Raw genomic sequence first — 20,968 nt, forward strand, 5'->3', positions numbered from 1 at the left:
CCTTTCCTAGCTGATTCCCGCCCTCACCCCTGTTACCCGCCATCTAATTACAGCTCTCTAAATGTGCTTCAACAGCACCTTTCATGTCACTGATTGCAATTTGCATTGAATACTTGCCTGATTATTTTTGTCTGCAAGTGCCACATGGGTTTAGCCCTGCTCCTGACAAGCACACTGCTGAACTGAGTAACTTTTGAATGAATGAATGAATGAGTGAGTGAATAAATGAGTGACGGTCCTACTTGGCACTGTCATCATCCTATCATCAAAATATTTCGAGTCCCTCGGTGTTGCTATCCCTGGCATGCCCATCCCCGCGGGCTGGCAAAACCCTGGAGGGGGCAGCCTCCCAAGGCACCGCCGCGGGCTCAGCCCCTCTAGGAATGACTCCCGCACCATGCGGCGAGGGGCGGGTCCGGCGGCGAGGTGTCCTGCTGCCTAGCAGGTTCACGTGTACTGGTGCAGGTGGGGAGGAAGGCAAGGAAGGAGCGCAGCAGGGAGCGCCAGATACGTGGAGGGGAGCGCGGGCGGCGCCTGGCTGGCCTCCGGCTTCGCCGTCGGTCACTGCCTGGGAACGCGACTTCCTCCTCTAGGGGCCGACGTGCGGGGCGGGGCGGGGCCGGGCGGGAGACGCCCCCGCAGGGCTGGGCTCAAAGCCGCCCCAATGGGATTCGGTGCGGGGCAGCGACTGCGCCCCGTCCCGGCGCCGCGCTCGTCCGCAGAGGAGGCGGCCCGGCCCGGGCAGCTGCGGCTCGGGGTCCGTCGAGGGGAGGCCGAGCTTGCCAAGCTGGCGCCCAGCGGGGTCATGGTGCCCGGCGCCCGCGGCGGCGGCGCACTGGCGCGGGCTGCCGGGCCGGGCCTCCTGGCTTTGCTGCTCGCGGTCTCCGCCCCGCTCCGGCTGCAGGCGGAGGAGCTGGGTGAGTGGAGCGCGTCCGGCTGGCGGCGGGACCCGAGGCGCCAGGGGCGGGCTGAGGGCTGCGGGGCGGGCCGGGCCGAGGGCTGCGGGGCGGGCCGGGCCTGGGGGGACGGAGCGCGGGAGGAAGTCGGGCTCGCCGCCTGCCATCCGCGGAGTGCGGCTCTACCCGCGGGGCTGGGGGTGAAGTAGGTTACTGCATTCCTTGTCGCTCCCCCACCAAACTCCTTCCTTCCCCCAAAACCAGAGAATTAACCTGGCGTCTCTGCACTTTCTCTCCGCCGCCCCCAGCCCATTTCACTTAGTTTCCAGACTTCCTGACTCTGCTGGCCCCGTGAGAAGTGACCTGACCCCGAGGGTCGCCTTAGGGGACAGCCGTGTGCAGGGCCAGTTCTTTCCAGCTGCCTTTTGACAAAGCCGCTCCTCGGCCGGCGCTGGGCCCTGCCCTCCCTGCCGTCGCTCCTCCCGCGCGGAATTGGAATCCCGGCGTGTGCGTTCGGGGCTCGTGCGGAATGGCCGGGGCACGTTTGCCGAGGTTGGCCTTGGACGCTGGCGAGCAGGCGGTGCTGCCACCTCCTCTCGAGTGTCCTGCTGGTGCCGCAAGTTGGAATCGTGTGGCTTCCTGTGTATTTGAGCCGGTAGACTCTCAACCAGGCTGCTTTTTCTCTGGAGCTGGTCTTTGACTTGGAGTTAGACCTAATTAACCCACAACCGAGTTTACCCTCTGCCTGTCCAGCAGATTAAAGCAGCAACCCCCTTTACCAGCCCTGGGTGTCCCTATTTCATTCGTCCTCATTAATTAGTGCTTTTTTTTTTTTTTTAATAGCAAGGGCCAGCTTTCTGCCGAGTTGTTTCAGTGTTTCCTCTCCTCCCTTGCTCCTGGCCCTATATGCCTGAGCTTATTTAATGGCGCTGAGTCTATCCGGAGTACTTTGACAGCTCCCCCAACCACCATGCTTTCTGGTGAAACAAGAATCAAAACTAAAACCAATGCCGGCATTTTTTTCACTGAACTATGCCTCCATTCTGAAACATTGATACTCGAGATGGTGGTGGTGGTTCCTAAGTTTATATTACATACCAATTTGTTTAAAAAAACAAAATCCCCAAAACCCTAAAGTGATTTTTGTCTGATACTGTAGCACAATACTAGGCAGATTGTAAATTTGTAATAAATACGTAAGATTTTGTTAAATGCGTAGGACTTTTATAATGGATGTTTTAAATATTTTTATTTTTTTCTCAACTCACAGTTTGAAGGTGCACCTTTAATACTATACGTCTGTGAGAATCAGTCCAGCAGTATGTTCCTGTACTAATCTGGCCAAAGCTGTCACTTATCTTTCCCAATAAAGATTTAGATTTTGTATGGTCATCCAGGCTGTTAACTGGGCACTTTGTGAGAGCGGTTCTCTAGGAACAAGTGTGATTGCTTAGATTCTTTTTAAAAACCTATTATCATTATTGTTATTTTTGAGACAGTGTCTCACTCTGTCGCCCAGGCTGCAGTGCAGTGGCACGATCTCAGCTCACTGCAGCCTCAACCTCCTGGGCTCAAGCAATCCTCCCACCTCAGCCTCCTGAGTAGCTGACACTACAGGTGCATCCCACCACACCTGGCTAATTTTTGTATATTTTGTAGAGACAGGGTTTAGCCATATTACGCAGGCTGGTTTTGAACTCCTGAGCTCAAGTGATCCGCCCACCCCGGCCTCCCAAGGTGCTGGGATTACAGGCATGTGTGGTTGCTTAGATTCTTACTGGGCTTCAAATCTTTATAATTTTATAATGTTAGGGTTGTGATAAAATGCTACCATCTGTGTTATAGGCAATTTCGTATTAGACTTTTATTTATTGTGTGGTTTTAGGAAACAAATGGTATAACTTAACCTGAATGTTTATAAGCCTAATCAATACAATTAATTAATTTTTTGTATGTCAGAGTCTGGTGACCCCATAAAGCTATACTGGGTCCTTTGTAGGGCAACTGCTTGCCTATCTGGTGTTTTTCTTGAATTAAATTTTTAAAAAAGTGTCCACCCCTCCCGTTGTTTGCAGCCAGCCAGGTCCAGGCATTTGGGTTTAGTGGCCAGAGCTTGGGATTATTTCGGCTCCTTATGCCCTGTTCTTCTGGATCCATTTAACTAAAGGTACATATTTACATAGATTGTTTCACATAATTTTGACCTTTCATAATAAGACATTAAGTTGATCATTAGTTTTTATTCCACTTGTATAAATTCGTAGGTTTGGATTTAGTCCAAATTTATTACCTTGATATACATTTTTGTAGAATAAAATACCCTTCATTTGTGTAATGAATTTGTGCAACCTAAAACTCCCTGCTTCTCTCTCCACCACAAGATTTGCAAATGGTTATTAGCTAAAGTATTCCCTTGTGATTTAAGTGAAGAATCAAAATGAGCGCTTGATCTCTGAGGAAACTTCCAAGTGTAGATTCAAATCTTGCATACTTAAGAATTGCTTCAAAACCCTCTGCCCAACTCTTAATTTGTTATTTAGAAGGTCTGCTGTTAAATCATCTGTCATTTATTTTGGGTTAGACATAGGATCAGCTGATAGATGATGTTTTAGGTGAGTGGCTTTTTTAAAAATCAGCACAAATTTATTCTGTCACCTTCTGTACCAGTGTGTGCACTCACCGTTCTGTTGTCTCATCTGGACAGCTAGCCTTGTAGACTGTAAGATCCTGAGGGCAGAGACTGGGACTATATAGTCTTTGTCTTCCTAGTATCTGACAAAGGTGCTCAGTGTTCCTGGAGTTGAACTGAACAATCTCTTTGTGTTTAGGATATATTTTCAAATTACTTCCTAACTAATGGAAACCAAGTAATAAAGAGCCTACTGACATTCTTTATAAAGGTGTACATCTGCTGCTTCTACTAATTAATTTTGTTTATCAAGCCCAGCTCTCTTGGCATGCTTATTTCTATATGTAAGGATGCCTTTTAAATGAAAATACAGCAGAAAGAAGGGAACATGCCAGCAGAACAATATGTACAATATCTTTTGGCTCTAGTAGATATAATTTGTAACACTCAGAAACAGTGAGTTATATATTAATATTTCAGAGAAGAAAGAGGTTATGTTAAAAAATTCATTAAACAAATCAAATGATATGTTTAAAGCAGAATTTGAACTCTGAATAATGTCCCAAACTGTTTTTATTAACTTTTCATGTTACAGTTTGAACCCTTTAACCTTGTGGAACTGACACAGACTTGAAAATCATTTTAAAAAACCACAGCTTGGAAATTAGTAAGGCATCTGACATTTATGAGGAATTATGTCTTATTTTTAAGATACATGGGGGCATGAATTTAATTGCAGCATTTAGCAAAGGTTTTAGTTGTGTTAAAGCAGGGAAAAAAAGTTTGTTCTGGGAAATATACCCCATAGTGTTTACACCTATTTCTACATGTGTCTTAAAGCATAAAGTCAACTCTGTACGTATTAGAGCAATTAGTTGTTTTTCTTTATTAAAACAAATCAATAAATGTTAGCTATCTTAGTATTCATTACTGTTTATTACTATTGATTTGACAAATATTGAGGACTCTTTGTTCTGTCTCCTCCACTGCCTCTCTGACCTCATTCCCTGAAATGCTCCCCCATACTCAGGCCTCTGTAGCCGTTTGGTTTTTTTGCTATTTCTCCAAAATGACAAGCACTGTTCTACCTCAGAACCTTTGCACATGCTGTTCTCTGCCTGGAATAGTCTTGCCCCAAATATCCACAAAGCTTGCTCCTCCTTCAGTGTTTGTTTAGATGTTGTCCTCTCAGGGAGAACTTTCCTAAGCACTTGAAACCCTCTCTTCATTCCCAGAACTCCATATTCCCCTTCTTAGCTTTCAGTTTTCTCTAGAGCAGGGATCCCTAAGCCCTGGGCTGCAGACTGGTACCTGTCACTGGCCCGTTAGGAGCCGGGCCACACAGCAGGATGTGAGCAACAGGTAATAATGGAGCATTACCGCCTGAGTTCGCCTCCTGTCAGATCAGCCGGGCATTAGATTCTCATTGGAGCTTGAACTCTATTGTGAACTGCGTGTTTGAGGCATCTAGATTGCCACGCTCCTTATGAGAATCTAATGCCTGATGATCTGAGGTGCAGCAGTTTCATCTAGAAACCATCCCCCTCCAACCCAGCCCCATACACGGAAAAATTGTCCTTCACGAAACCGGTCCCTGTTGCCAAAAAGGTTGGTGACCACTGCTCTGGAGCACTTACCCTCTTCCAACAAAGTGTATAATTTACACTTTAGATTGTCTGCCTTCCTCCTACTAGATTATAAGGTCTATGAGTTTTGTGCCTTGAACAGTGGCCATATTGGGAGCTCAATAGGGGATGGGTGCTTAGTGAGGATGGGGTGAGAAGGCAGTGAAAACACAATTCCTGCCCTGTAAGACTCAACCTCACTCTAGTTACGAAATCAAAACAGGCCAGAGGTGGCTCACACCTGTAATCCCAGCACTTTGGGTGGTTGAGGCAGGCGGATCACTTGAGCTCAGGAGTTTGAGACAGCCTGAGCAACATAGCGAAAACCCATCTCTAGCGAAAATACAATAAAACTAGCCAGGTGTCGTGGTGTCCTGTGGTCTCGGCTACTCGGGATGCTGAGGTGGGAGGATCTCTTGAGCCTGGGAGACAGTGGTTGCAGTGAGCTGAGATTGAGCCACTGTACTCCAGCCTGGGCAACAGAGCAAGACCCAGTCTCAAATAAAAAAAGAAAAGAAATTAAAACCTGGACATGGCAAAGTAATGAAATTGTATGTCTAATCCAATGTTGAATGTAAAAGTCTGAAAGTATATATGTAAAATAGAGAAATTCATTCTGCCATATTAGAAATTTGGCATTGAGGGTGAAGGGAAAAATACAGCCAGAATTTCAGATTTTTTTTTTTTCATTAGACTGAGGAGTAGTTTTGCCTTTTTCCAAACTGAGGAGTCATGTGGATGTCATCTTCCAGATGTTCATTGTCTGCTTTGTATATTAAAAAAATAGTTGTTTGCCTTACTGGGTGAGGGAGACTTAGTTTATGGGAAAAGTAAAGCAAACGCATGTGATGACTTCTTACCCGATGTGGAAGTAGAGTCGTGACTGTGAGCGCTGGTATGCTGAATCTAGAACCAACTGCCAAACTTGCCTTTCAGTGGGAGTTGAAGAGGAGGGGTTTTGTGGGATTGTGGGGTAAGCATTGGAGGATTCCCTAAGATCCATGAAAGCAGAGATGAATCTCAGCCTCTTCTTTCACCACTAGCACCCAGTACGGTGCCTGGCACATAGCAGGCTCCAGATAACTACTAGTTCCTGAGTCAGCGCATGAATGCTGTGGTTGAGGTTTGAAAAAATTGAAAGGAGGATAATATTCATGTTATTTTAAACAGAAATTGTATATATGACTATTGTGGAGCGTTAGGAAACACTGTGCAGGTATTTAAGAAAATAACTAGGCCGGGCAGGGCGGCTAACTCCTGTAATCCCAGTACTTTGGGAGGCTGAGGTGGACAGATCACTTGAGTCCAGGAGTTCCAGACCAGCCTGGGCAACATGGCGAAACCCCCGACTCTACAAAAAATACAAAAATTTGCCGGGTGTGGTGGCACATGCCAGTAATCCCAGCTACTCGGGAAGCTGAGGTGGGAGGATCCCTTGAGCCCAGGAGGCAGCTGTTGCAGTGAGCTGTGATGCTGCCACCATACTCCAGCCTGGGCAACAGAGTGAGACCTTGTCTCAAAAAGAAAATAACTAAATTCAACTCTGAAAAGAACCGGGAATCTCCGAGACCCTTTTACAGGCAACAGCAGGAAAACTGCCATGAGTGAGGGGCCGGCAGTCTTGAGATTAGAGGGGGGAGCAAATGATCCACTGATTTAGACCGGGGGTCCCCTATGGTCTGCTAATGCTTATACATTTAGGGTATCAGGGGCCTACTTCACCTCAAACATCATTTGGGGACAGTGTCTAGGCATATGTGACATCAGCACTGTGTTAAGCCATATTGTCGTGTATGACTTTACTGTTTACTGCCATTTCTACTTGATTTATTAATCTCGTTATTAGCTATTTCCTTAGGAGCTACATGCTGTGTAATAATATACCCAATATTTGCAGAAATGCCTTGTGTCTTGTATATAATTATATATGATTGTATTAGTCTGTTCTGTGTTGCTGTAAGGGAATATCTGAGGCTGGGAAATTTATACAGAAAATAAGTGTATTTGGCTCAAGTTTCTGCAGGCTGTACAGGCATAGCATAAGCATCTGCTCAGCCTCTGGTGAGGGCCTCAGGAAGCTTGCAATCATGACAGAAGGTGAAGGAGAAGCATGTGCATCACATAGTGAGAGACAGAGCAAGAGACATGCTCTTAACCATCCAGCTCTTGTGTGAAGTAGTAGCAAGAACTCACTTATCACCAAGGGGATGGTGCCAAGCCATTCATGAGGGATCTGTCCCTATGATCCAATACCTCTCACCAGGCCCCACCTCCAGCATTGGGGATCATATTCCAACATGAGATCTGGAGGGGACAAAACATCCAAACCATATCAACAATAATTTTAGGCTAGGTAGATTTTTTTGTAGGAAAAGCTGCAAAGGATAATACTGAAATGAGGTAACAGCTTAAGTAGCTCTGTGTTACCCCCATTCCACCCCCCTTTTAAAAATAGAGCTGTGCTTGAGCTTCTTTTTTAAAAAGCAAAAAAGAGGCCGGGCGCCGTGGCTCATGCCTGTAATCCCAGCACTTTGGGAGGCCGAGGCGGGCGGATCACAAGGTCAGGAGATCAAGACCATCATGGTCTAACTTGGTGAAACCCCGTCTCTACTAAAAATACAAAAAATTAGCCGGCGTGGTGGTGGGTGCCTGTGGTCCCAGCTACTTGGGAGGCTGAGGCAGGAGAATGGCGTGAACCCGGGAGGCGGAGCTTGCAGGGAGCGGAGATCGCGCCCCTGCACTCCAGCCTGGGCGACAGAGCGAGACTCCGTCTCAAAAAAAAAAGAATAAATTTCTCTTAGGTTGGAGCTTTCTTCCCTACTTTCCCAATGATCTTCCCTAATGCTTACAACAGAAGCAGAACAATTGTGAAACAAAGTAGGGTGTCAATAAATAACATTGTCCTGATATATCATAATCATGGAAAATGCTACACACAGAACCATTGAGGACATGTTTTGGTTCTATATATTTTTATGTAAATGCACACACACACACACACACCCCTATAGCAAATACATGTGTGTACACACACATTTACTATTGTTTTTATTAAATATTGTGTAGACACAAAATTATAGACTATAAATAAAGGTATAAAGAACAACAATAAAACTAATACCTGGGTTCCCCCATCTGCTACCTAGTCTGTGTATGCTTTTATATTCTGATTTTTAAAATCTGTGTTTTATTGAAAGTTTTTTATTATATTACTTGGAAAAATTCCATATTTATATTTATTTTAGAATTTGCCTTGAAGTAAACCAAAAACTTATTTCTAAGTCATTTATTGCTACTGAGAAATATCTAATGGGAAAGTGGAATTTTTGTCCAGGCCAACTTATAATTGATGTGTCTTGTCAATGTTTTTGTTTTATATTATTCAAATTACTCTCTGTTACTAATGGAGTCAAATAATTTGCCTATTCATACTTTATTTGAGAAAAGTACATAAGTTTAAACATACTAAGTATCAGAAAGGTAAGGTGTATTTTTTTAATCCTTCTTTGGTGAGATTCTTAATTTGTATTGAATGGATCAGGCTTGTTCATTATTAGACTATTTGGAGTTTATTGAGACCCAAGTTAGTTTTTATAGTCAGCATCTTCAAACTCAAATTATAACCGCTGTTGTGGCCTTCTTATTCAGTGTTCAACATATTTACATTTACTGAAAAAAGAATAGTCTTTGTTTTCTTTCATCACAAAATTAAAATCCTTGCAAACTAATAATATGTATAGCTCCATTTTTGCATTTGAGCATGTTTAGTGGTTGTGCTTAAAGGTTGAGTGTAAATGATTTTTAAGAAGCACGATATTCTTGAAAAACAAAGGAAAGAAAAACGTTATTTCACTATTATTTCTGACAAAAAACAGGACAAAAGGATATTAAAAGTGTGATGTCCAGTTAAATTTGAATTACCAAGGCATAAAATTTCCTACAGGGAAAATAGATAAACATCTATGCGTTTGTTGCCTAACTTTTAAGTGGCTGAGTGGATTTAATTCAGCCTTTTTATTGCTTTTCACAAAAGCAAGTTTACCTCATATTAAAATGTGGTTGATTTCAGCCCAAAAGAGAAAACTGTAGAGGCTTAATGACCCATGGGACCACTGGAACATGAGATTCATATATTGAATTGCTTCCATTCTGAGGATTTTAGAATGGAGGCTGCTTATTTTGAGAATAAAATGAACCAGGGTTTGCCCCCACTCCGCCCACCATTTTTTTGGGATCCCTGGAAAGCTCCTGCTTTGCCAAGAGACTAAAATAAGAGATGGCCTATTGCAGACAGAAAAATGGCCCTGTACCTACTGTCGCTGCCAGCTCAGAAGGGTCTACAAGTCTTTTGAGACTTCAAAATCTATTAATAAACTAAAAATTTATTAAGGATTTCTTGACTTTTTTCCTATTTAATTTGAATCTCTACATATTTTCTTGCATAGCCACAATGTTATGAGCACACCTAAGAACACTAATAGTTTTTCTTTAATATCTTCTAATACTCAAGTCATATTCAAATTTCCCAAGCTATCCTAAACATGTCTTCTAACCTTTGGTTTGTACAAAGATCCAAACAAGGTCTACATATTAGTTATTATGGCTCTTTAGTCACTTTTAATCTATCACTGACCCCCACCCACATGCTTTTTCTTTTCCTGCAAGGAAACCAGGTTCCGTTGTTCTGTGACACAGCTCACGTCCTAAAGTGTACTCACCGCTTCGGAGTAGTTTATCTTTTACTTGGTGCGCTATACCTGTATTTCTGTATAAGCCCGAAATTTGACCTAAAGACTCGATTAGATTCAGACTAAGTGTTTTTGGTAAAAGTACTCAAAGGTGCTATGTACTTCTAATTGTATCACAATAGGACGCATATGTTATTATTGTTGTGATTATTGCTCCACTTTTAGTGATGCTCAGAATCACCAGTGACTTTAGGAAGTGATACATCGATCTCTCCATTATAAAACTGCCGTCTCTCTATGACTTACAAGTAATCTTTGGAATGTTAGTTTCTGACTCAGTGAAAGTATTTCCCTGTCAACAATTCACTGTATGGTTTAAGCATCCAATCACTGTTGTTGCTTGTCCAGTCTGATTTTTCATATAGACAAATTTTAAACCTCTATCTTCATATGTATTTTGAATCGTTGTATGTTTTTTACATCGAATTTAATCCCAACAATTCTGAGAGCTATTGAGGGAACTGAGATTCAGAGAAACAATTATTTACCCAAGACACATTTACTTTGTGTGCCCAAAGTGGGACCCAGGCACGTATCTTACAATTCTAAATGCCTTGAAATGGTTTCCTGCCCTTTGTCTCCAAGGATACCCATCATATGTTCCTATCCAGGGGAGAAAAAGTTAGAAAAGAAGTCATAGGGGAACACAGTTTGAGGGGGTTACTTATGCAATTAAGCCTGAAATTCATAGTCTTTGGTTTATATTTGAGGTGATCACATTTGCCATAGAAATATTAAGATTTTTTTAAAGTCCTGACTGGTAGCTAACCATTGCTTTTAGAGCATTGCAATACGTCCAGCAGTACAGAATATGGAATGTGCAAAAGCAGTATAGTTTTCAGGACTGGACTATGATATGAGTTTTATGAGGTTTATTTTTTATCTCAACTCTCATGTTTCATACCTTATTAGATGTATGATAAGATACCATCTGTCTCCCCAGTGAGATTTGCTATTTTCTTGTCAGTAAACATTGATTGCTTGTTCTGTGGATATGGTGCATAAACCTACGCTTGCACAAACCTTCCCATCCTATTTCTTTGTTTATTTTCCACAGTATGCTCAAGTAATTCCTGAATTGACACTTTTATCCAGGTTTCAGAAATGCCATTTTGGCTTAACTATAGATCCTGGAACTTATTGTTGCCTGTCCTAGACTTATAAATGAAATCTGGAGTGAAAATAAGTATCAGATACAGATGTGTTCCAATTTTAGGAATAGATACTAAAATTAAACCATACAAAATTTTTATCTTGAGGATTTTCTTTCACTTTAAAAAATATTCATGGCAATATCCCTCTTAATAATGAGGGCTTTTACAGTCTGTTGCTACTCAGAATATATCTTACAGGATCCAACAGAACAGTCACTAATAAGAGCTTTTTGGAAGTGTAGAATTTCCAGACCCTGCATTTTGACAGATCCCCAGGTGATTAGTTTGCATACTGAAGTGTGAGAAGTAGCACTTTAATACACTGACACCTTCTTTTACAAAGCATCTTTCAGGAGCTAAGCAAAGTGAACAACCTTTGTTGGAAGTAAAATACGCACCTCTCATTAGACCTTTCCCTTAATAGTCTAGTAAAGAGTACTTCGATAATTTAAAAAGGGGGATGATAGAACTTCTCATATCATAATTTTTACAAAAAAACTCTTAATTAAACATGACTTTTTTCTCATGTTAATTTTGAGACAAAAAGTATGACTACAAAAAACTAGATATCAGTTATGCTGCTCAGCAGTAATGTGAGCTTGGGCAATGTCTTAAATATCGCTACCTCAGTTTTGTCACCTCTAAGATGGGTGACTTAGGCAGTAGTGGCACTAGAGCACATGATTCCATTCCATCGTCTTTGAGGTCAGACTAGCTTCAGGTTAGGGTCTGATCCCAGCCCAGCCACATGGGCTGAGTTATGCTGCATCTCAGAGCCTTGACTCCTTCACACACAGAATAGAGATAATAGGAGGGATGTGTGGTGAAGAAAGGGTATTGTGGGCTTCAGTTTTGTTGTATAGGAGATGTCCTATCTTATAAGCTACTGGGTATACACTTTGATGTTTGTGAAATTACTCTTTGTGTGTATCTGTATATATATGTATGTGAAATAATTTGTAATCAATTTTTAAAAACTATCATTATCAGATATGGTTGTCATGAAGGCTAAGTAAGGTAATATAAAGTCCTTAGAACACTGTATCTGCTACTTTTTACAATGAATGTTTGGTAAATGCTAGTTTTTAGTAAGGGCCCTTTCATAATTTTATTTTTTTCCTTTCCCAATAACTTTTTGGCTCTCAATTTTTAAAAAACTATTATCTGTGAAAGTGAAAGCTCACATCTATGTGCAAAGGAGAAGTGTTTACAGTTTTAATTTATAAAACTCAGTTTAACTTTGTCTTTACTTGGTAATATTGGATTTTTCTGGACTCCAGAGGGAAAAGTCAGTATCAATATTACACTTTATCTGAATATTGGCAGTATGCATATTTAACATGAAACCAAGGTGAGAAAGCTAGCATGTTCCAGCGGCAGGAAAGATTTCTTGACTTAATCTTCAACTGAAGCAGTGGCAGCTTGGATATTACATCAACATCCTGACATTATTAACAAAGGTCAGTAGCCTCTTTTCTCTGACTTCCTTATTCTAAGCATCTATTCAACAGAGATAAAACAGTTGTCTTAGAATTGTTTCGCTGTACAAACAAGTTTTTTTTTCTTAAAAGTCTTTGAAATTAAGAAACTTCTCTTAACCAATGTGTCCAATTTGTTGTAGATGCCCACAAAGGACTTGTAACTTAATAACAACGGTGAGAAAAGTCTTGCTTTTGAATCAAGTCACATAATATAACTTCAGTATCATTTTTAGAACTCCAGAGGCCAAAGTCCACTTCTCCACATAAGATCTTCAATCCCAGAAGCCCTATCATGGGATCTCTCTGTGTGTCCCACTTGTGAGAGTCTAACCCAGGAGTTCACCATTATGTCTCACAGAACACTACTCCCAGGAGATACCCCAAGAGGAAAGAGTTTTCTGGGAAATGCTGTAAACTGCAACACGCATCAGAGCTTCACTATGCACTGTAAGGGCTTTGAGATGTTCTGTGGTAAAGAAAAAGGTGGGATTCTGCAAGCTTACTGACCTTGCAGCTCTTTTGAGGAGGGTGAGGGCATAACCCCCTGGTAAACCACCCAGACTAGTACCACAGTATCTACTTCAGGACATGCTGACATAGCAGTAAGTGGGTATTAGATAAATACTGGGAAATGCACTCTAATTAGACTTTCTCAGCCGATTAAAGCACACACAGCCTTATTCATCTTCACCACACCCAGTTATGGTTGGTAATTTTACAGATGAGGGAAATTGATATTCACTAAATGGGGGATTTCTTAGGATCATACAGCCAAGGGGTGATGGAATTTGGACAAAGTCAGCTAATTCAAAGCAATATTTTTGATACTTTAATAATGTGTAGAATTTTAAGATAAAAATAGTAGCAGTTAATATATTGAATTTTTGCTATATGGTTGCCTCTTTGCTTGATACTTTGTTTTTATTAGCATTCTCCCTTTCAATGCTCATGAAATTGGGCACTATTGTTGTCTTTATATTATGGATGATGGAATTCAGTTTTACCTTAGAGAGGTAAAAAGACTCACCCAAGGCCACAAAGCCAGTGTTAGGCAGGGCTGTGCCAGAATCCAGGTTGTAACCATTATGCTCTGTCACCTCCCAAGTATATGGAAATAATTTACGAATTAGGAAATGATAGGTGTGTCAACTCTCCTCCCCCACATCACAAGCCTTCTAATAATCTTTTGCTTTTCAGCAGAAGTCTCAAGACTGGAGAGTGACCAAGAACTGCAGTGTTCACTGATTTTATGTATAGCACATTAAAGAATAGCATTGGCTAGATTTTGAGATTTTTTTCCTTTGGCAGCAAATTATGAATCTTTGAAATATCTTAACATGGTAATTATTGATGTCTTTGGACACTGATGGAAGTAATCCCACATTATATAGAGAATCATAGAGGAATCGTAGATAGGATCTCTTTAAATGATTTGGTTCATTTTCATACATTCAGACTGATTTATTTTAAGTGATACTTTTAGCTGATAGGAATGTTGAAAGTTTCCACAGAGAGACTTTTGACATATTCCTTGTGTTTCCTTTTATTTTACTTTCAAATGTTTCATCTGCTGAGTCAACAGCATTATCATCCTTATTAGATCACTAGTCATATCATTAGCATCTATTTTATATGTGGTGAGAATAAAGCTGAAAGAGATTGTCAAACAGTTTTATAAAACATGGTCATGTGTTTCTAGTCGATAGCTGTAACTTCTTTCAGCATAGTATTATTATCCATATTCCTTTCAGAAAAACTGAAGATTTTGAATAATTATTTTGTTTTATCATTACAAGTTCTGTTTTGCCTTTGTTCATTCTCACATAGCAACTGAGGCCCTTTTGCTCCTGTTTTTCTTTTGCTTCTGGCGGCCTACAAGGTAAAAAGCTAAGCACAATTGAAGAAGAGCAAAGTTTCTAAGAGAGTAAGGCTGAGAATGGAATTAATGATATCTTGGAAAATCTGTTTGCCCTACCATCAGACAAAACTCTGTAATAATTGCAAGCTCTCCTTTGTGGTTGAAAAGATTGTAGTCATCAAGAGCTCACTTGATCTTAGACATGGGAAGAAATTTTCTCACACCCACACATGGATGATTGTATATGTGTTGAGACCTGTTGTAACTTGAATATTAGAAGAGCAAGGATACAACTAATGAAATCATGTTTTTAGAAATGGTTTTACTTTTGTGATATTTTAGAGCACTCTTTCCCAAGTTGCAGGTTAGGACCCATTAATAGGTAATGAAATCACTTCAGTAGGCACAACCAGTATGCTTTAACAAAAACAAAAATGAAACTGAATAGAATAGGAAATAATCACAGTGCATTACATGTAATAAAATAATGGTATCATTTAACTTTTGTTCATTGTTTATGCATGTGTATGCATATGTGATTACTTGGGGTGTGATAAAAAAATCTGTGTTCTAACTCTAGGCCATAATAATAATTTTAAAAAAGCTTGAGGTTTCTGTCTTACTCTAAGGACTAGTTAATAATCAATCTAAAAAGTATATGTGATTAGCCGGGCTTGGTGGTACATGCCTGTAATCCCAGCTAATCGGGAGGCTGAGGCAGGAGAATTGCTTGAACCTGGGAGGCGGAGGTCAGTAAGCCAAGATTGCGCCACTGCACTCCAGCCTGGGCGACAGAGCAAGACTCCGTCTCAAAAAAAATTTTTTTAAAGTATATTTGCACTATTCAGTTTACTCCACCCAAATCATTTTCCAACAAGTGCAATTCAGTTACAAGTTTTCTTTTAAAGTCTAATCATACTTTCTAGCATTGCAGAACTTAGTCCATACCAGGTATATCTTATTTTGCTTTTCTTTTAGTGGAACATGATTTCTTATCAAAGGGAAATAGTCTTTTAAGGAAGTTATTGTTTTCCTTTTGTAGTGGATGGAATTAAAGTAGACTAAATAAAGGATTGGCTTGTGTATACAAGCATCTAGGATTTGTTCTAAGCTTATTTAGAAAGTAGCTTGTATATCGACAACTCTTGAATAGCTGATGTTAAAAGCTAAAAGGTAGAGACCTATCCATTAATTTCAGGCATTTGGAGAATAGATACTGAGTCCATATCTCTGTAACTCTGTCAAGTTAGTCTCAAGAATTTACTTGTTAATATATCTTTCTTCTCTTGACTGGACTTCTTGAAGTGAGAACTACAGTATACTAAGTTCCTAGTTGTTTGTTTCCTGAATTTTTAATGACAGTCCGAGACTTCTTCCTATCTGTATTATGAGGCTAATGTTGAAAGTAGCCTTTAGTGTTACAAAGAATGTTAGGTGAATTTGGTAGTTTTAATTATATTATTTTTCTCCTTTATATGTATTCATATTATAGAATATTTAGAAGAAAAATGTATAAATAAAATGAAAATCACTTGTAAACTTATACCATAGAAGTAAACACTTTAAATATTACACATCTATGTGTGTACAATATATTCTGTATTAAAGTGTTTTCATGTTAAATATTCTTCTAAAACATGAGTAACTTCCTTAACATCACATTGCTTGGAGATATCAGTTTGGCTGTTCATTTCTAATTTAGATTGTTTCCAAATGTTCAGAATTAAAATCTGTATACTTAAATTCTGTACATAGATCACTTTGGGAGTTCTGAAATATTCATGAATACTTGCACCTTTTTCCAGAATCTAAGCTTCATACATCTAGTTTTGTTCTTGTAAATTGTTTTGAGGAAGTGGTGGTCAGTGTCACAAACCAGCTGTGGCTCCAAACAGACACCAGGATTTAGGCCCATTACAGAGAGACCACCCTAGAAATATTCTATAGTTGAGAGGAGCTTTCAGTCTAGAAGAGGAGGAAATGATACTTAGTTTAGTCATCATGTGCTTTGGCAAGAAATTACAGTCGAAAGGAAGGAACAGATAAACATTGTGTAGTGTAGCCACTTTGAAGAGTGGTCAAATTCCCTATGGCAAAACTTCCTCCTCCCCTCTTCATTCCCCATTCCCCCTATTTTGATGTTAGATAGGTGGCACTTTACTGTGTCACTCCCCGCCTATCCTCCCCACAACACTACTTGGAGTTTAATCATAAGATTGTGGTTTTATTTTTTTCCCTTAAAGATGGATCTTTATTTCTTTTAATTTTTAATATTCTTAGAACTGTGAGCCCTCATCATCCATTTATAGAAACCATCAACATTTCTCCGTATTTTTTCATTTATTCTGCATCACCTCTTTTTTGCCAGGTATTTTAAGGCAAATCCCAGACCTTATGTCATTTCAGCCCTACATATGTCAGTAGGCATCCCTCAAAAAAATGGCATTTTCTTATGTAGCCTCAATGCCATTATCTCACCTAATAAAATTATAATTATCTGAAATTATTTAATATCCCAATTATCTATTTAAAAGATTTTATAAGGTTGGTTTTTCAAATCAGGATTCAAGCAAGTCTCACTTAATTGCTATGGCACATAAGTGTCTTTTAAATCTAAAATAAACACTTTTTTGTGTGTGCCTCTTCATTTAATTCATTGCTGAAGAAACTAGGTCAACTGTATTTCATAGAGATCTTTTTTTTTGCAGATCTGTTTAATGCTTTAATTAAAAGAATTTTAGGCTAGGTGCAGTGGCGCACACCTGTAATCCCAGCATTTGGGAGGCCAAGGTGGGAAGATCGCTTGAGCCTAGGAGTTCCAGACCAGCCTGGGCAACATAGTGTGGCCCCCATCTCTACCAAAAAAAAAAAAAAAAAAAAAAAAAAAATCAGCCAGGTGTGGTGGTGTGTGCCTGTAGTTTCAGCTACTTGGGAGGCTGACGTGGGAAGATTTCTTGAGCCTCAGAGGTCGAGGGTGCAGTGAACTGTGATTGTGCCACTGTATTCCAGCCTGGGTGATGGAATGAGACCGTCTCAAAAAGAAAAAGAAAAAAAAAAAGAGAAAAAGCATACAGGATAACAAAATGCAAAGAGTATAAAAAAGTATAAAATAGAAAAAGTAAAAGCCTCCTCACTTCCATCCCCAGCCAGGCAAACTTGATTGACATTATTTTTTCAATTATTTAATTAACCTTTTTATTTTCAGATCATTGTAGATCACATGCAATTGGAAGAACTAATACAGAGAGATATTGTATACCTTTTACCTAGTTTCCCTCAATTATAACATCTTTGCAAACTACAATACCATATCACAACCAGGATACTGACATTGATACGTAAGACAAAGAAGATAAACTGATAGATTTTTAAGTAACTTTTGTCTTCTTTGTCAGTGATTGTCAATTAGAGAGTCAGGCTATGAGAGGTAGGCTACCTGAGTGTCAGAATGAGGTAATAAGAATAATGCTTCTCCTCATCTCTACTAAAAATACAAAATTAGCTGGGTGTGGTAGCGCATGCCTGTAATCGCAGCTACTCGGAAGGCTGAGGCAGGACAATCGCTTGAACCTGGGAGGCGGAGGTTGCGGTGAGCTGAGATCGCGCCACTGCACTCCAGCCTAGGCAACAAAAGCGAAAGTCCGTCTCAAAAATAAATAAATAATACTTGTCTATTGGTTTTCATGTGTACGCATCTGCCTTCTTCAACACATGACATTGTAGGCATTTTCTCTCCCTAGCAGTTTTTCATTTTACCCTTTGGCATCTTTCTACTTAATCCTTTGAAATCACCCAAACTGTGGAAGCACAAGAGAGTGAAAATTCCTGATGTAGTTAATACCCATGGAATAAACTTATTATATTAGTCTTGCCACAGAAAACTCCATAAATAGTCTACTTCCATAGGTTAGAGTGATACTAGAACTTCTGATGACAGTTCGCTTTTTAATAAATTAGGACTCAGCACTTCCTTTGCGATTCAGGTTCTTTGGCAGAACAAAGACTCATGGGGTTTTGTTCTGATAGTTAATGGAAGAGAGAAATTTTCCCAAGGAGGTACAGATCCCCAGGCAAAGTAATGATGGGAATGTTGACGATTTGAACTTGCCTGCATTGTGCCAGCATTGCTGGGTGAAAGAAGTTTCCTCTTAGGCCTTACAGTGGAAGTGGTCGGAAAGAAATACAATTACAGGGCTGAATAAAAGTGATACCCTGGCCGGGTGCGGTGGCTCACGCCTGTAATCCCAGCACTTTGGGAGGCCGAGGTGGGTGGATCATGAGATCAGGAGATCGAGACCATCCTGGCTAACACGGTGAAACCCCGTCTCTACTAAAAATACAAAAAATTAGCCGGACGTAAATGCACCTGTCGTCCCACCTACTCGGGAGGCTGAGGCAGGAGAATCGCTTGAACCCAGGAGGCAGAGGCTGCAGTGAGCCGAGATCCTGCCACTGCACTCCAGCCTGGGCGACAGAGTGAGACTTCGTCTCAAAAAAAAAAGTGACACCCTAAGATTTTCTTTTGCTGACACATGTCACTTTAAAAAAATAAAATTTAGAATATGATAGTCACATGTAGGTTGACTCATATAATTGCTCCTTATTTCATATTTAACTGTGTTTTCTGAAAAAAAAAAAGTTTTTCTCTTCCTCTTTTATGAAAGGAGAATTTCATAGTCCTAAGAAAAGTGACATTTAAATATTTGATCAGGAGATTTCTTGGTGGCTTGGAGAGGTTGTGTTGTGTTTATATTGAGATGCATATTTGTTTGTACTAATTACCCTAGGATTGCTTTATGAGGGTGCTCAAAATAAATGCTTACAAAGGTAGGGCAGGTAACAGAAATGAGTAACAAAGACCTGGTGAAGAACTAAGGTGTTTGGCTCCTTTCAAGGGACAGCCACTGTGTCACTAGCCCTGTGAGAATGCCTGATCATGTGGTTGTCACGTCTTTCCGTTGTCGTTGTTGTTGTTGTTGTTGTTGTTGTTGTTGAGACGGAATCTCACTCTTGCCCAGACTGGAGTTCAGTGGCATGATCTCAGCTCACTGCAACCTCTGCCTCCTGGGTTCAAGCGATTCTCCTGCCTCAGCTTCCCGAGTAGCTGAGATTACAGGCTCGCGCTACCATGCCCAGCTAATTTTTGTATTTTTAGTAGACACAGGGTTTCACCATGTTGGTCAGGCTGGTCTCGAACTCCTGACTTCAGGTGATCCGCTGCCTTGGCCTCCCAAAATGCTGGAATTACAGGCATGAGCCACCACTCCCAGTTTGTCCTTCAGTTTTAAAGAGAAACTATAAATTGGATATTTTATTAAAGCCCTTTAAAGCCGACAAATAATTCAGATTTCAAATCAAAGCCCCGTGCACTGTGTGCTCCTGCACACTATGCTTCTCTCTTGTATCATTTTCATTTAATTCTTGGCAATTTTGTGTTTACCAACTGCCAGGGAGCCCAAGGAATTTAGCTGTCACCTCAAACTTAACCAAACTTGCAACCTTTGTGCCTAAACCTGCTCCCTCTCTGGACTCTTTTTGCTGTCTATATTGGCCTCTGTGTTGCAATCATTTCTGGACTGAACAAGGCCTTGGTGTTTTTTCTCCTTTGTTCTTCCCACTATAGTTCCCCCAAACCTGAGTCTGTTGATTTTGTCTCAAGAATTTGCCTGTTTTCTGTTCCCTTCCTTCCTGTTCCAGCTGCCCCCATTGCTAGCCTGCCTACTGCTCCTCTGATCCAGATTCTGTCCCCATTCTAGTTCCTGTAGCGTTGTCCAGCCAGGTTGATCATCTTTTTCTAATACCTCTTTCGTTATCTTCCCACTCAAAAAATTCTATGTGTCCTTGTTGCCTACCATGTAAATTTCACTAATTCTGCCTAGATCTCAGGGCTTCATAGTAGTTTTATCTTGGCTGTCTAAAGTTCCCCCCGGCACTTCTTAACCCATTGGTCCCTTAAAGCCAACTCTATTTCCCCAATTCAGCCCCCTGTCAGGGGCTGCCAGGAATCTTGTGGGAGTTTCTGGATAATGGGTAGATCCTTTCCCTAGGCCTTGGCTGTTGAGATGATGTAGATTCTGGAGTTTTCAAATCTTTTTCTTTTTTATTTTTATTTTTTAATAAACCTCTATTACCATTTGGCCCCGACACCTCAAGGCAAGAAGGAAGTGGAATAAAGGAAGACTCCTGAATCCACCTCTAACTGGGGAAGAGGCTGGGAGGGAAGAGGGCTGCTTTGAGGTCCTCAGATTCACAGTATACCCAAGGTGAGGCTTCTCCATCAGAGACTTTGGGATGGAGAGGCCTTCTTTTACTACCTTTGAGAGTTCCTTCTTCAACAGCTTTCTGCTTCGCTCCCTCCAGCTGAGACCAGAAATTTTTGCTTCGTTTATGTGAAGCTGTGCTAACCACAGACATTTTGCAATCTGAATGCAGCGTATGCTCATTCTCCTTGCAGCCCACCCAGTTGTGCATGTCCTTGGATAGTTGTGTGATTGACTAAGTCACTTCAATCAACTAGAGAAACTTGTAGGTTAATAGGTGAACTTCCCTATTCAGAAAAGTCTTCAGATAATTTCTT

At 40.7% G+C, this 20,968-nt stretch overlaps 1 protein-coding gene across 5 annotated transcripts in view; it reads left to right on the forward strand.

Moving 5' to 3' along the window:
- Positions 1-383: 383 nt before the first annotated feature.
- Positions 384-20,968, forward strand: part of DCBLD1 (discoidin, CUB and LCCL domain containing 1) — a 67,380-nt gene continuing 46,795 nt past the window's right edge. For 2 of the 5 annotated variants that reach the window (XM_057302583.2, XM_063605001.1), the window contains exon 1: positions 384-917. In XM_057302583.2, the coding sequence (XP_057158566.1) occupies positions 665-917 (253 nt within the window). In that variant the 5' untranslated portion in view covers positions 384-664. Of the gene's footprint in view, positions 918-2,971; positions 3,064-12,865; positions 12,981-20,968 lie in introns of those variants that run through there. The other 3 variants (XM_034962757.3, XM_034962755.3, XM_063605000.1) reach the window with 3 other exon arrangements.

This window comes from Pan paniscus, chromosome 5 (assembly GCF_029289425.2).
Source record: "Pan paniscus chromosome 5, NHGRI_mPanPan1-v2.0_pri, whole genome shotgun sequence".
NCBI classification, from domain to species: Eukaryota; Metazoa; Chordata; class Mammalia; order Primates; family Hominidae; genus Pan; species Pan paniscus.